The sequence below is a fragment of the Engystomops pustulosus genome, chromosome 1, assembly GCF_040894005.1.
Source record: "Engystomops pustulosus chromosome 1, aEngPut4.maternal, whole genome shotgun sequence".
In the NCBI taxonomy this organism is placed as follows: Eukaryota; Metazoa; Chordata; class Amphibia; order Anura; family Leptodactylidae; genus Engystomops; species Engystomops pustulosus.
In genome coordinates this window covers 2,538,081-2,552,079 of record NC_092411.1, presented here as the reverse complement: position 1 = coordinate 2,552,079, position 13,999 = coordinate 2,538,081, and the positions used below count along the sequence as shown (strand labels likewise).

At 46.0% G+C, this 13,999-nt stretch overlaps 1 protein-coding gene across 8 annotated transcripts in view; it reads right to left on the bottom strand.

Annotated features, from left to right (window-relative positions):
* Positions 1 to 495: 495 nt before the first annotated feature.
* CNTFR (ciliary neurotrophic factor receptor) overlaps positions 496 to 13,999 on the bottom strand; it is a 313,015-nt gene continuing 299,511 nt past the window's right edge. For 6 of the 8 annotated variants that reach the window (XM_072132727.1, XM_072132728.1, XM_072132732.1 and 3 more), the window contains 3 exons: positions 11,765 to 11,945; positions 6,736 to 6,892; positions 496 to 3,633 (listed from right to left, as the gene is read on the bottom strand). In XM_072132727.1, the coding sequence (XP_071988828.1) occupies position 3,633; positions 6,736 to 6,892; positions 11,765 to 11,945 (339 nt within the window). In that variant the 3' untranslated portion in view covers positions 496 to 3,632. Of the gene's footprint in view, positions 3,634 to 6,731; positions 6,893 to 11,764; positions 11,946 to 13,999 lie in introns of those variants that run through there. The other 2 variants (XM_072132724.1, XM_072132725.1) reach the window with 1 other exon arrangement.

Below are 13,999 nucleotides of genomic sequence, written 5' to 3'. Positions count from 1 at the left end.
GTCTCACAAACACGAAACGAGGAGAAATCCGGCAAAATGTGACAGAAAGCAGAAGAGCAGAGACAAGAAAACGGGAGGGAGCTGACCTGCAGAGAGCGGCGGGACGAGGGGGCAAACAGGACGGGGGATGGGGGGGCAGACAGGACGGGGGATGGGGGGGCAGACAGGACAGGGGATGGGGGGGGCAGACAGGACAGGGGATGGGGGGGCAGACAGGTGGAGAATGGGGGGCAAACAGGAGAGGGGTGGGGGCAGACTGTGGGGGGGGGTGGAGGGGTAGACCGGGAGTGTAATAAGGGGGCAGATGGGGGCACACAGGGAGAAGGAGGCAGGCTTGGTGTGTAATAAGGGGCAAGACAGGGGCACACAGAGTTGAAAGCGGACCTGGGTGTGTAATAAGGAGGGACTGGGGGGTTAAGGGGCAGACAAAAGGGGAATACAGGTGGGGTCCCTAGTAATATTCAGGTGATGAAATAAGAGGCGGAGTCAGGGGAGGACGTCATGAAATGATCACATTTAATGAACGACTTCTGGTTTATATACATCTATAAAAAATTCAAATACAGCGAGAACTTCGCCCGGGAAATGTTTTCTCTTGACATTTTTTTTTTCTCTTTTTAATACTGGGATGAACGGTATTAAATACTGAACCTGCGAGTGGGCGGAGCTTCTTTACAAAATCTGGGTGTCCCCAGGGAGGGAGGGATTTAAGGTGCATGATCTCAATACGGCAACGTCCGGCTACACACCTGGGGGAGGGGGGGGGGGGGTGGTCAGTGATTATACAACCCCTACAATGGGAGGGGGCTTGTCCACGACCCCCACTCACTATTACCACAGCTGATCTCGGGGTCCCCCCAGTGTCATCTGATCATCATACTCTAGTCCCATCCAAGCAGCACCCTTACTGCAGCTCTAGATGTGGCTGGAGTATAAAACATGTGACCTGTATGATGGTGCCACGTTCACATGATGGAGGGGAAGCCCCACCTGATTCCACTACTCATCTCACCGTATACAGAAATCTCAGGGGTCTGACCCTTGATTTTTGGGATTCGTTAACTGAATTTACAACTTTTATGGTGACTATTTTTTTTTTTTTTAAATAAAGTGCACAGAGGGTAAAGGCTTTATTCCAGTGGTAGAACCTTACTTAAAGGGCAACTCCGGTCTTCTCCGATATTTACAGGACTGGTGCGGGATCATGTGGCAATCAAATCACTTTACAATTAATCTATGCTGCTTTCCCATCATGCCTCAGGCTGTAACATGGCTTTATATTGGGCTTTCACCGGTGCTCACTGTCGCCCCCTGCTGTGTAATGTGTGTATGAGCTGCCAAGTTAATGAGGGGGTGTGGCTTCCTAATATGGTGCGACCCCTCCAGCATCAGTTAACAATCCTAAAGTATGCCAAGGAGACTATAAGCCGTGCACCCATTGGGGCTTCTCAAGTCTTTCCACTCACAACCAATCATATTGTGGCATTCATATAATACTGTAGTAAGCAGATTTACAATTCACATTTTATATCATCATTTATATATTTGTAACATTGACCATTTCATTGGACATTAAGAGCAAATCCACCAACAGAGATGGGACCAGAATAAAATTTGGGCAAATGTCTTGGAGTGGCTGGATTGTAAGTGGACTGATCCCACCCTGAGCTCCCGGTCATTTTAGGAGGTGGGATAATCCATCCCACAAATCACTGCAGGTGGGGGTTCCATTATAGGGTGCCAACACCCGTGCCCTCACGATAGGGTGCCAACACCCGTGCCCTCACCATAGGGTGCCACCACTACTGCAGCACAGCTTGGATCCCCCCTCACCCATAGGGTGAAAGTGCACACTCATAAAGATCTCTGCAAATATAATCGTGGACTTGAGTCCATCAGGCAGCACAGGACCAAATTTCTGTATAAAATTTTGGTAAAATTTTTCAATGTCAGTCTAGGACAAATTAACATTTCACCAAATGTTTGTGTGTGTGTGTATCACCGGATTGATCACACTCTGAGCTCCTGGACTAGAACTATTCATGTCAGGAATGGGGTAGGTGGCCAGACACTGGGGTGAACATACGTGTGCAGTAGCTGTGCACAATTGTGCTGAGCATCGTAGTCTATGTAGGATCCTAAACAACATGTGTGTATCATGTTCTCGATATGTATTGGCACACAGACCATTTCCGATTGGCCACACCCCTTTCCAGTGAGACCACGCCCACTCCCCCTGAAAGGCCACGACCACTTAGTTGGACAAGTTCCAAAAAAAGCCTGGATAAATGGCGCAGGGTATCTTTGGGCACAAATCCTATAGAATTTTGTCGCGAGTGCATTCACAAATATCCGCCAGTGTCTTGAAGCCTCTTAATGGACAAACCTAAAATATCACAAGTTCTCAGATACACAACTTATGGTTAGGAACTGCACAGTGAAGGCTGAGACAATCTGATATATAAATGAAAATTTTGGTAAAATTTTTCCACGGTCTTAAGTTTGATCTGTGTGTGTATTACTGGACTGATACAACCCAGGGATTGAAAGATTGGGACACCATCATGTCAGGAGAGAGGGGGAAATACTCTACACTTGGCTACAGATGGGGGGACCCCGCTGGCTCCTGTGCCCCCCTCTGCAGCAGCCCCTGAGGGTAAGTGCAGACCGGGTGGAGAAGCTCTTAATAAACAATAAGATAAAGGACAACCCCAGAAAATCGACATTGTGACCAATCCTCTGCTGGAACCCAGAGACCGTTGCACGTGGTCATGTGACATTCTGTATGGTAATGAGACCAGCGCCGTACCCCTCCCCCTCCCTCTTATACTTTGTTTCAGGAGACCCAAGAAACTGAGGAGAAAGTCTCAGAAATGTATGAAAAGTTTTCGGATGAAACGTGTCATTTGTTCAGGTCTTATAAGAAAAAGGTTCATTAATCCAAGACGCTCGGAGCAGCGCCATTGTCTCTTCTCCTCCGCCAGCGGCGCATTGCACCAGAAACGGTAGAACTTTTTGTTTTTGTCCTCAGAAATTGTAACCAAAAATGTAAGAAAATGCACAAAATCCGTTCATTTGGCAAAGAAAAAAAAAAAAGTGATGAAGGCGCCAACGGTGGAATAAGGAGTTATGTGCGATATCGTCCTGTGGCTCAGAATATTCCGGAAGTTATGCGTTACTTTTTTCAGAAAGATGTGGAACGTTGGCCCGGGCAGCACAGCATGGTGGGAAAGTACCGTAGCAGTTGCGTCTTTGGCATGGCGGTATAGCTGTATGATCCCGTGACGATCGTAGCGTCCCATCAACCAGAGAGTCTCCATGGAGTCTGTGGCTCCTCCCACGCCGATGCTGTGCCGTTGGCAAGTTTGGTTTTACTCTCCTTATTTTGGCAGCCATGTTTTGTTTTTGTTTTTGTTTTTTTTTTTAAATACGTCCACATTGTATCAGTCTCACCGCTTGTGGATCGTTTGTAATTTTTCTCCGTTCTCGGTTGGATTTGTCCATTGCTCCAAAGAAAGAAGAGACATTTCTTAACCAATGAAGATAACATGAAAATAAGTTGTATCCTCCGTAACATGTGCAAAATAGAGAAAAAATATTGAAATACTTTATGTAGGAATGAGGCAAAGGAATCTGCAAAGAGAAGAGAGAAGGTCGGGTGAGGAGCAGGTTGTGTCATGTGACTTTTTACTCATACGTAGAAGTTATTGAAAAGGGATTGAGAAAGACTGGGACACAAACACCATGTCCTATACCTAAAGCTGAACCTGAAGGAGCTCCGCAGGGGTTGTACTTGTGTGAAGCTCCACCCCCAAGGTTGTACCTGCTATAATTCAATGTTCGATAAGCTCTATAATAAAACTGTGTCCTCCCCATGATGCTCAGGACTTATAGGATTTACCCAACAGTTTTAAAACTTACATTTAACCCTATAATCTACTTAGAAACACACAAGGGTGGAGCAAACCTTTTAACCCCTTAAGGACAATCTCATTTTGAGATTGTTTAATCGTCACATTGTACTTCAAATTAGCGGAAATATTTAGATGATATCTTTTGCCTTTTAATTATTAAAAAAAATTAAAATTTTGAAAATTGAGAATTTTTGACAAAGTTCTAAATTCTTTGCTTTTTAAGTAGATAGTCCTAGCACAAAATAACTTTATAAATAATATTTCCTGAGTGCCTGCATTATGTCGGCCGGGGCTTTTTATGCCTCCTCTCATTTTTTTAGGTTGTTATGGGGCTTAGAATTGTGGGTGCAATTTTTTTTTTTAACATTTTTATGAAAATCGCCTAAACCTCTATTTACAGGCATCTGCTAAGTTTTCATGTGTCTTCTGAGAGGCCTAACATTAGTAAAACCACATAAATGACCCCATTATAGAAACCAACTTTAAGGAGTTTTTAACCCTTTAGGTGTTTTACAGGGGTAAAAACAAAATGGAGGTGGAATTTAGAATTTGTAATTTTTTTTTTTTTTTTTTTTTGGAAAATATATTAATTTTGCCCCAAAAATAAAAATTTCACAACGGATTAAATGACAAAAAGCTCCACGTGGTGGTGACTTCCACTCGTCAGGTGAATCATTTTGGGGGGGGGGGGGGGGTTCAATACCTAATTGATAAGATTTTTCTTGGTGAGGATAAGAAAATCCATGAATTCTGGTTTAGGGCTTTTAGTTATTTTCTTCGTAGGCCGGACAGAGCACCATAGAAATAATATGTTATCTTTATTCTATAGGTCACCACCAGTTATACGGCTTTTTTATGGTTGCCTTGTTTTGCAGAATATAGAACTAATTATGCGAGAAATTTGCTTATGTTTTGCGCCGCCCTGTATTACTGGGCAGAAGATTTTTTTTTTTTTCTATATACGGATCTGTTTCAGGGCTTGTTTTATGCCGGACAAGTTGTACTTTTTATTGATATCTTGTCGGGTTTAAAGTTACTTTTTGATCACTTTTTTATATCTGTGGTTGGAGGTGAAAATGTTGTAATTTTTGCGGCTTTTAAAAATTTTTGTTTCACTGCGTTAACTGTGCGGGTTTAGTATCAATTTTATTTTATTCCACAGGTTGTTACGGACGTGGTGATGCCCAATATGTAGTGTTTTTCTCTTTTTTTTTTAATGTAAAATTTAGATTTTTTTTTTTTTATATGAAGGGGCATTAGGGGATGTTTATTCATTTATTTTTTTAAACTTTTTTTTTTTTTTTTTTTTTTTTTTTTTTTACTGTTTCACCTTGTCCCAGTGTGGGACATGAACAAGAGATCATCTACTCAGCGTAGGCCGACAGGCACCGTATTAGAGGAGGACAAATCTTAGAAGTCCCGGTGCCCGGATCTAGGAGTAATGTCCCTGGTTTATCAGGATGGATTGTGGTGGGAGATTTCCTTTTAACCGGTTCGCGACCGCCCGCCGTGTATTCACGGCGGCGGTCGGGTCGCGCTGCATGGAGAGGGCTCACGGGCTGAGCCCTCTCCATAGCCGATAAGTCTTTGCTGCATATTGCAGCAAAGGCTTACCGGTAACATCCGCGATCGGTGCTAGCACCGATCGCGGGTGTTTTTACAGCGTGGGCTGCCGGCAAAGCTGCCGGCAGCCTCAAACAGATAGCGGCGCATGGCCGCCGCCATCTTACCTGGGATCGCCGCTCCCCGTGACGTCATCGGGGGGCGGCGATCCGTCTCCATGGTAGCCTCGGGTCTTCCGAAGACCCGAGGCTATTTCGTTTTAACCCCTTCATTACAATGTGCTGATAGCACATTGTAATGAATGAGGAAGAAAATCCCCATATACTGCCATACTGTAGTATGGCAGTATATGATAGGATCGATCAGACAACCTAGGGTTAAAGTACCCTAGGGAGTCTGAAAAATAGTATAAATAAAAATAAAAAAAAGTTTAAAAAAAAAAAATTATAATAAAAAAACCTAAAATTTCAAATCACCCCCCTTTCCGTAGAACTGACATAAATATAAATAAACAGTAAAAATCATAAACACATCAGGTATCGACGCGTCCGAAAATGCCCGATCTATCAAAATATGATAACGGTTTTTCAATGCATTTAACCCCGTAACGGAAAATAGCGCCCAAAGTCGAAAATGGCACTTTTTTGCCATTTTGAAAAATCTAAAAAAATCTATAAAAAGTGATCAAAAGGTCGTACAGTCCTAAAAATGATATCATTGAAAATATTATCAAATTTCGCAAAAAATGACACCACCCACAGCTCCGTACACCAAAGTATAAATAAGTTATTAGCGCCAGAAGTTGGCAAAATCAAAAAAAATTTTTTTGTACAGGAGGTTTTAATTTCTGCAAATGTATGAAAATATTATAAAACCTATACAAATTTGGTATCCCCTTAATCGTACCGACCCAAAGAATAAGTAGACATGTCATTTGGGGCGCTCAGTGAAAGACGTAACATCCAAGCCCACAAGAAAATGGCGCAAATGTGTTTTTTCACCATTTTCATTGCATTTGGAATTTTTTTCCCACTTCCGAGTACATGGCATGGAATATTTAATACCATCATTATGAAGTGCAATTTGTTACGCAGAAAACAAGCCATCACACAGCTCTTTACGTGTAAAAATAAAAAAGTTATAGATTTTTGAAGGTGGGGAGTGAAAAATGGACATGAAAAAACAGGAAAGGGCCCGGTCCTTAACCGGTTAAAGGACTGGCCCTTTAAGATCAGGAAATCTTACAATCTGTTCTTACCACATAAGCAAAATCCCAACTGGAGCCAGTAACAATATGGAGATCCAGGATAGTCTGACGGCTGCTCCGCCTACGGTAGGTTCTGGGTCACATGGCTTGGTGCTCGGTGGTGATACGTAAGTCGTCGTGGTTGTGGTTGTGATTGTTGTTGAAGTTTCTGAAAGGAAAATATTTTTCCAATAGGTCATTGTGAAAAGTGACCATTATATAATATAACATGCAGGTTATACTACGGCTGTGCCGACCCCCAAGCCAATCAGGGCTCAGACTGTACTGCACTGTACGGACCAATCAATGATGATCTCCATCATTGAACCGATCAATAATTGTTCAGGCCAATCATTGATTAGACCAAACGACAACCAGATCAATCACTGATCACCAATCCGATCAGACCAATCAGATCAGATCAGACCAATCACTCATCAGACCAATCAGATCAGACCAAACAGATCCGACCAATCACTCATCAGATCAGATCAGCCACAGATCAAACCAATCACTGATCAGATCAATCGCTGATCATACCAGTCGCTGATCAGATCAATTAACCAATTTAATCATTAATGCAGGCAGTTGCTATCCAAGCCAATCACTAATGAGGCCAATCACAGTCCAGACCAATCAATGATCAGTTGTTATTGAGACCAATCACTTTCAAGGACAATTCTGGATCGATCACTGATGAGGCCAATCATGATCTGGAGCATGGATCAGATACGTCGCAGTTCAGACCGGGTGCGTGTATCTGCTGTAATGACATCTCTATGATGTTCCTCTTCTGGTGGGATCTCCCCTGGTAATGACTGTCTGCACCTGGTGGGTCCAGTTCTGGTCCCGCCCCGTGGCTGCAGCGACCCCCATCAGCGACCAGGAGACTCCACGTCAGTCACATGGTGGCGGCACAATTCCTATTGTAATTCCGCTGCCATCCAGCCAGAGACTGTAATGTACATTCTGCTCTAAATAACCGGATTTTCCCTAATGGCCCGGAGTCAATTACAGAAGACGCTGATGATAATTAAGATCTATGGCTTGTTATGGCCTCGGCCCCCACCAGGCGGCCGCCCCGAGGATTTAAAATGGAAATTTCTCATTGGAAACGTAGCAGCAAATAATTGGCAGCACAATATGGAATATTCCAGTGGGGGCACAAGTCCCTGCGTGCGGGTAAATCTTATACCACTGCACTACCAGCCAAAGCTGTGGCTACTGCAAGCCTAAACTTTAAGGGAACCTGTCAGCAGCTGTGACCATACTGGCCAACCAGCGTTGTGTATAATCCCTGGTGAGATGTGTAGTCAGACCTCACACTGCTGTGCTCTGTGCTCTCTGCAGCCAGTATTATGTATTGTCCCTGGAGAGATGTGTAATCAGACCTCACACTGCTGTGCTGTGCTCTCTGCAGCCAGTGTTATGTATTGTCCCTGGAGAGATGTGTAATCAGACCTCACACTGCTGTGCTCTCTGCAGCCAGTGTTATGTATTGTCCCTGGAGAGATGTGTAATCAGACCTCACACTGCTGTGCTCTGTGCAGCCAGTGTTATGTATTGTCCCTGGAGAGATGTGTAATCAGACCTCACACTGCTGTGCTCTGTGCTCTCTGCAGCCAGTGTTATGTATTGTCCCTGGAGAGATGTGTAATCAGACCTCACACTGCTGTGCTCTGTGCTCTCTGCAGCCAGTGTTATGTATTGTCCCTGGAGAGATGTGTAATCAGACCTCACACTGCTGTGCTCTGTGTTCTGTGCAGCCAGTGTTATGTATTGTCCCTGGAGAGATGTGTAATCAGACCTCACACTGCTGTTCTCTGTGCTCTCTGCAGCCAGGGTTATGTATTGTCCCTGGAGAGATGTGTAATCAGACCTCACACTGCTGTTCTCTGTGCTCTCTGCATCCAGTGTTATGCATTGTCCCTGGAGAGATGTGTAGTCAGACCTCACACTGCTGTGCTCTGTGCTCTCTGCAGCCAGGGTTATGTATTGTCCCTGGAGAGATGTGTAATCAGACATCACACTGCTGTGCTCTGTGCTCTCTGCAGCCAGTGTTATGTACTATCCCTGGAGAGATGGATCAGACCTCACACTGCTGTGCTCTGTGCTCTCTGCAGCCAGTGTTAGGTATTGTCCCTGAAGAGATGTGCAATCATACAATTGTGTATATTGAATATTCTCCAGCTGTGGGTGCCCAAGAGATGCCTCTTTGGTGAAGGCTCCATAACAAGCGCGGAGGCTCAGTAACAAGCAAAAAGGTGTAGTACCGCCAGCAGCCTGTGGGTGCACCAGAGATGTCTCTATGGTGGGGGCTCAGTAACATGCAGGGAGGTGCAGTACCGCCAGCAGCCTGTGGGTGCACCAGAGATGTCTCTATGGTGGGGGCTCAGTAACATGCAGGGAGGTGCAGTACCGCCAGCAGCCTGTGGGTGCACCAGAGATGTCTCTATGGTGGGGGCTCAGTAACATGCAGGGAGGTGCAGTACCGCCAGCAGCCTGTGGGTGCGCCAGAGATGTCTCTATGGTGGGGGCTCAGTAACGAGCGTGGAGGTGCAGTGCCGCCAGCAGCCTGTGGGTGCATCAGAGATGTCTCTATGGTGGGGGTTCAGTAACGAGCGCGGAGGTGCAGTACCGCCAGCAGCCTGCGGATGCGCCAGAGATGTCTCTATGGTGGGGGCTCAGTAACATGCAGGGAGGTGCAGTACCACCAGCAGCCTGTGGATGCGCCAGAGATGTCTCTATGGTGGGGGCTCAGTAACATGCAGGGAGGTGCAGTACCACCAGCAGCCTGAGGATGCGCCAGAGATGTCTCTATAGTGGAGGCTCAGTAACATGCGTGGAGGTGCAGTACCGCCAGCAGCCTGCGGATGCGCCAGAGATGTCTCTATGGTGGGGGCTCAGTAACATGCAGGGAGGTGCAGTACCACCAGCAGCCTGTGGATGCGCCAGAGATGTCTCTATGGTGGGGGCTCAGTAACGAGCGTGGAGGTCACAGGAGCCGATAATTGGGGGGTTTTCTTACATTTCTTATTGCTTAATGGAGCAGAACATATGAGGAAGGAAAACATCTGTTATTAGGGAAAAAGCTGAATTTTCTGGGCAGATTTCAAAGCTGCGGGAGCACGGATCGTCCTGGGAGGCGCAACCCTGCAACGTCTCGGGCTACACGTGAGGCCACTGGAGGGTTAAGTGCTCGGCGCTGTGTGAGGGGGTTTCATTATTTGCTCATTAGACTTTAATTACCCTCTAATACACAGGACATGGAGGTCAGTGATTTCCCCTCCCCCAGGTGGGAGTTTAATGATCTCCTGGCGGGGGAGGGGGGCTGCGGCTGCGGATCGGGGGTCTTTGATGTGGAGTATTAATAATTAGAATATAATACATGATGTTTATGAGGGATCTCATAGCGAGGGGGGAGGAGCAGCTCATACACAAATATCTGGGGTCTGTGCAGACGACGTTCCCACCGCCGCACACGTCCCATCTGTTCCCGATACGTCCCGGACCACTGCCCCCCCCCCATTTAGGGTCTGATCACAGAAATATGTTCATCCCTGGACCACGCTCTCAACGCAAGTACCAAGGGCTCCTGGGGGCCCCGCACAACACGGGCCCAGACACTCTGCTGCTATCCCCGGGATTTCTATAGGTGGGACATTATAGAGCTAAAGATTATAAAGTGTCACAGCATCAGATGAAACTGCCACCAGGGAAGGAAGGGGGTACAGGGGAGAAGGGAAGGGGGTAAAAAAGGGAAAGCAGGGGTTATAGGGGAGAAGGGAAGGGGGTAAAGAAGGGAAAGCAGGGGTTATAGGGGAGAAGGGAAGGGGGTAAAGAAGGGAAAGCAGGGGTTATAGGGGAGAAGGGAAGGGGGTAAAGAAGGGAAAGCAGGGGTTATAGGGGAGAAGGGAAGGGGGTAAAGAAGGGAAAGCAGGGGTTATAGGGGAGAAGGGAAGGGGGTAAAGAAGGGAGAGCAGGGGTTATAGGGGAGAAGGGAAGGGGGTAAAGAAGGGAGAGCAGGGGTTATAGGGGAGAAGAGAAAGGGGTAAAGAAGGGAGAGCAGGGGTTATAGGGGAGAAGAGAAAGGGGTAAAGAAGGGAGAGCAGGGGTTATAGGGGAGAAGAGAAAGGGGTAAAGAAGGGAGAGCAGGGGTTATAGGGGAGAAGAGAAAGGGGTAAAGAAGGGAGAGCAGGGGTTATAGGGGAGAAGAGAAAGGGGTAAAGAAGGGAGAGCAGGGGTTATAGGGGAGAAGAGAAAGGGGTAAAGAAGGGAGAGCAGGGGTTATAGGGGAGAAGAGAAAGGGGTAAAGAAGGGAGAGCAGGGGTTATAGGGGAGAAGAGAAAGGGGTAAAGAAGGAAAAGTAGTGGGTATAGGGGAGAATAGTAGGGGAAGTGAGGAATGGGGTAAGTGGGGATATGGGAGGGGGCAATGGGTAAGAAAGAAATGGGGCAACGGTGGATAAGATAAAGCAGGGGTAGGGAACCTATGGCTTGGGGGGCCGGATGTGGCTCTTTTGTTGTCTGCATGTGGCTCTGACAGATCTTTAATATATAGTGATGGCTGCTGTGTGTCTTAGACTGATCACTGGACACAGCAGTGATGTTACCGCTGACTACGTCCTTTGTACGACCCAGGCGCCATCGTCCAAGCCTGGGTCAAAGAGAAGAGTGCGGGAGCGATGAGGAGCTGGCTGCAGGGAACGCAGGTAGGCGAATATTCATTTTTTTTTTGCTGTGACTACCTATCTTCTGGAAAGCGTGTGCTGGGGCTACCGATCTACTGGGAGGTATGTGCATGTTGTAGGGGTCTTACGGAATAACATTTTAAAATATGTAGCGTTCATGGCTCTCTCGGCCGAGGGGTGACGTGTTCTGGTCTTCTACCTCTCTTCATACAAGATCGTGTATGCGCTGTCCTGTACGTACATCATGAAGCACCACACATGGTCAGATCTCTATGATCCATGAGGAGTGATGTCATCGGCTCCAGGCCGTTGTCTCCCCCTCCCCCGGTCTCCATGTCTCGCGCCCCGCACCTGTTTTCTGCGCTTCTGTTGTGATGTACTTGGGCTCTTCTGTCCACGGGGTGGCATGGGCGGCTACACTCCAGTCACTCCACGTGCCAATCTCGTAGTCTTTGGCGGCCACTTGGATTATGTACTCCTTACCAGCGTAGGCGTCTGTGATGGTGTGCGACGTCCCGTCCGACAACTCCACCTGCGCAGGAAAACACACAGCACAACGTTGTCATGAACCGGAGCACAAAGTATCGGCACAAAGAAACACGTGACATGGAATGATGAGAGGTGCGATGGTTCCGATTCATGATTTATAAAACTTCTCAATAGTCTCACAATAATCAGACACTTCCTGTTCTGTAGAGATCACATTTCATAAAGAACTTCATCTAAACAGAACAGGCATAAGATATGTTCTGATGCTGTATGTATGTACTTAGCTTGGGTTCTGGTGCTGTATGTATGTACTTAGCTTGGGTTCTGGTGCTGTATGTATGTACTTAGCTTGGGTTCTGGTGCTGTATTTATATACTGATCTGGGTTCTGGTGCTGTATTTATATACTGATCTGGGTTCTGGTGCTGTATTTATATACTGATCTGGGTTCTGGTGCTGTATTTATATACTGATCTGGGTTCTGGTGCTGTATTTATATTTATAGTATTATAGCAGTGTATTATATACTATTATAACTGTAGTATTATAGCAGTGTGTTGTATTAAAGCTGTGGTATTATAAAGTATTATAGCTGTTATTATATAGTAGTATAGCAGCGTGTTGTATTATAGCAGTGTATTATATAGTATTATAGCTGTAGTAGTATAGCAGTGTGTTGTATTATATATTATTATAGCTGTAGTAGTATAGCAGTGTGTTGTATTATATATTATTATAGCTGTAGTATTATAGCAGAGTAATATATAGTATAGCTGTTATTATATAGCATTATAGCTGTTATTATATAGCATTATAGCAGTGTATTATATAGTATTATAGCTGTTATTATATAGTATTATAGCAGTGTGTTGTATTATATAGTATTATAGCTGTTGTATTATATAGTATTATAGCTATGTCTTATTATTCTATAGTATTATAGCTGTGTATGGTTTTGTTTATAGCTGGATACATGTTACAGGACATAACCCATGATCTTTTACTCCACATTGTAAAGGCGGGGGTCCCGGGGGGAGAGGGGGCTCTTATGCCGTTTTCCTTCTTCCTCTGGCTTGAGGGATGGGGTGACAGAGCTGGCAGAGCGGCTGACACAGAACAGACGCGGCGGTGATATCCGGCCCAGGTGACTGATACACTATATAGACGGCGGCTGTCAGGGGTCTCATGCAGGAGGGTATCAGGTTTACAGGCGGCCGTGTCCTCGCTCAGGTCTCCCCTCTGTGCTGTGAGTGTGACGGAGACGAGAGGTCAGCAGGTGAACATGTGCCGATACTGTATGAGGCCCTACGATCCCTTACCCACAATGCATCACCCATAGCATTACTTCCCTATGTCCTGCCTGGAGCATCCTAGAGGCCTACACCGCGACACGCACAATGTACAAAGATGGAAGATCTGTCTATATGTACTTTATGGCAAATAGTATGTGAACCCCCTGCTAACTGTGGAGTTATGACTCTAGTCACATGACTAACAACTACTCCTATAGGTCACAGTCTATGCTCCCGGGTCACCTAAACACTGGATGAAGGATTTAGCATCTATGACCCATGGCTACATCAGTGGTGCTCTGCCCGTCATCCCCTGTAGGTGGCGCTCTCAGCACATGTTTTGTCTATTCCCTTAATCAGTGACACCGACCCCTGCAGGTGGTAACTATATTTACATAGAATACGCATTGACTATCTAGAGGCCGCAGCCCTGGTACAGGCATCTGGCTCGTCGCTCAATGATGCACAATTAGATAAATTGTATTTGCCTTTCATTCCGTGATCCGATGAGATGATTAGATTGCGGCGCACTCATCTCTGCCGACTTACAGGTCTATAAACATCATTAGAGGAGGACTGGAGGAAGTCTGTGTGATCAGCCCGTTCTGATGGACGCGGGCGCCGCTCTGGTCGCCGGATGCAGATATAGAGGAAAAATGCATCAAAACAACGTACAAAGAGGCCTGGGGCAAGGAGGGCAGAGTAACTAGAGAATACCCACAGGGGCAATGGTGTGAGATGGCACATGGAGCCCACCACAAGAGAAACGGAATGTAAAGATAAGTGTTTGGGAAAGTAAGATCTCA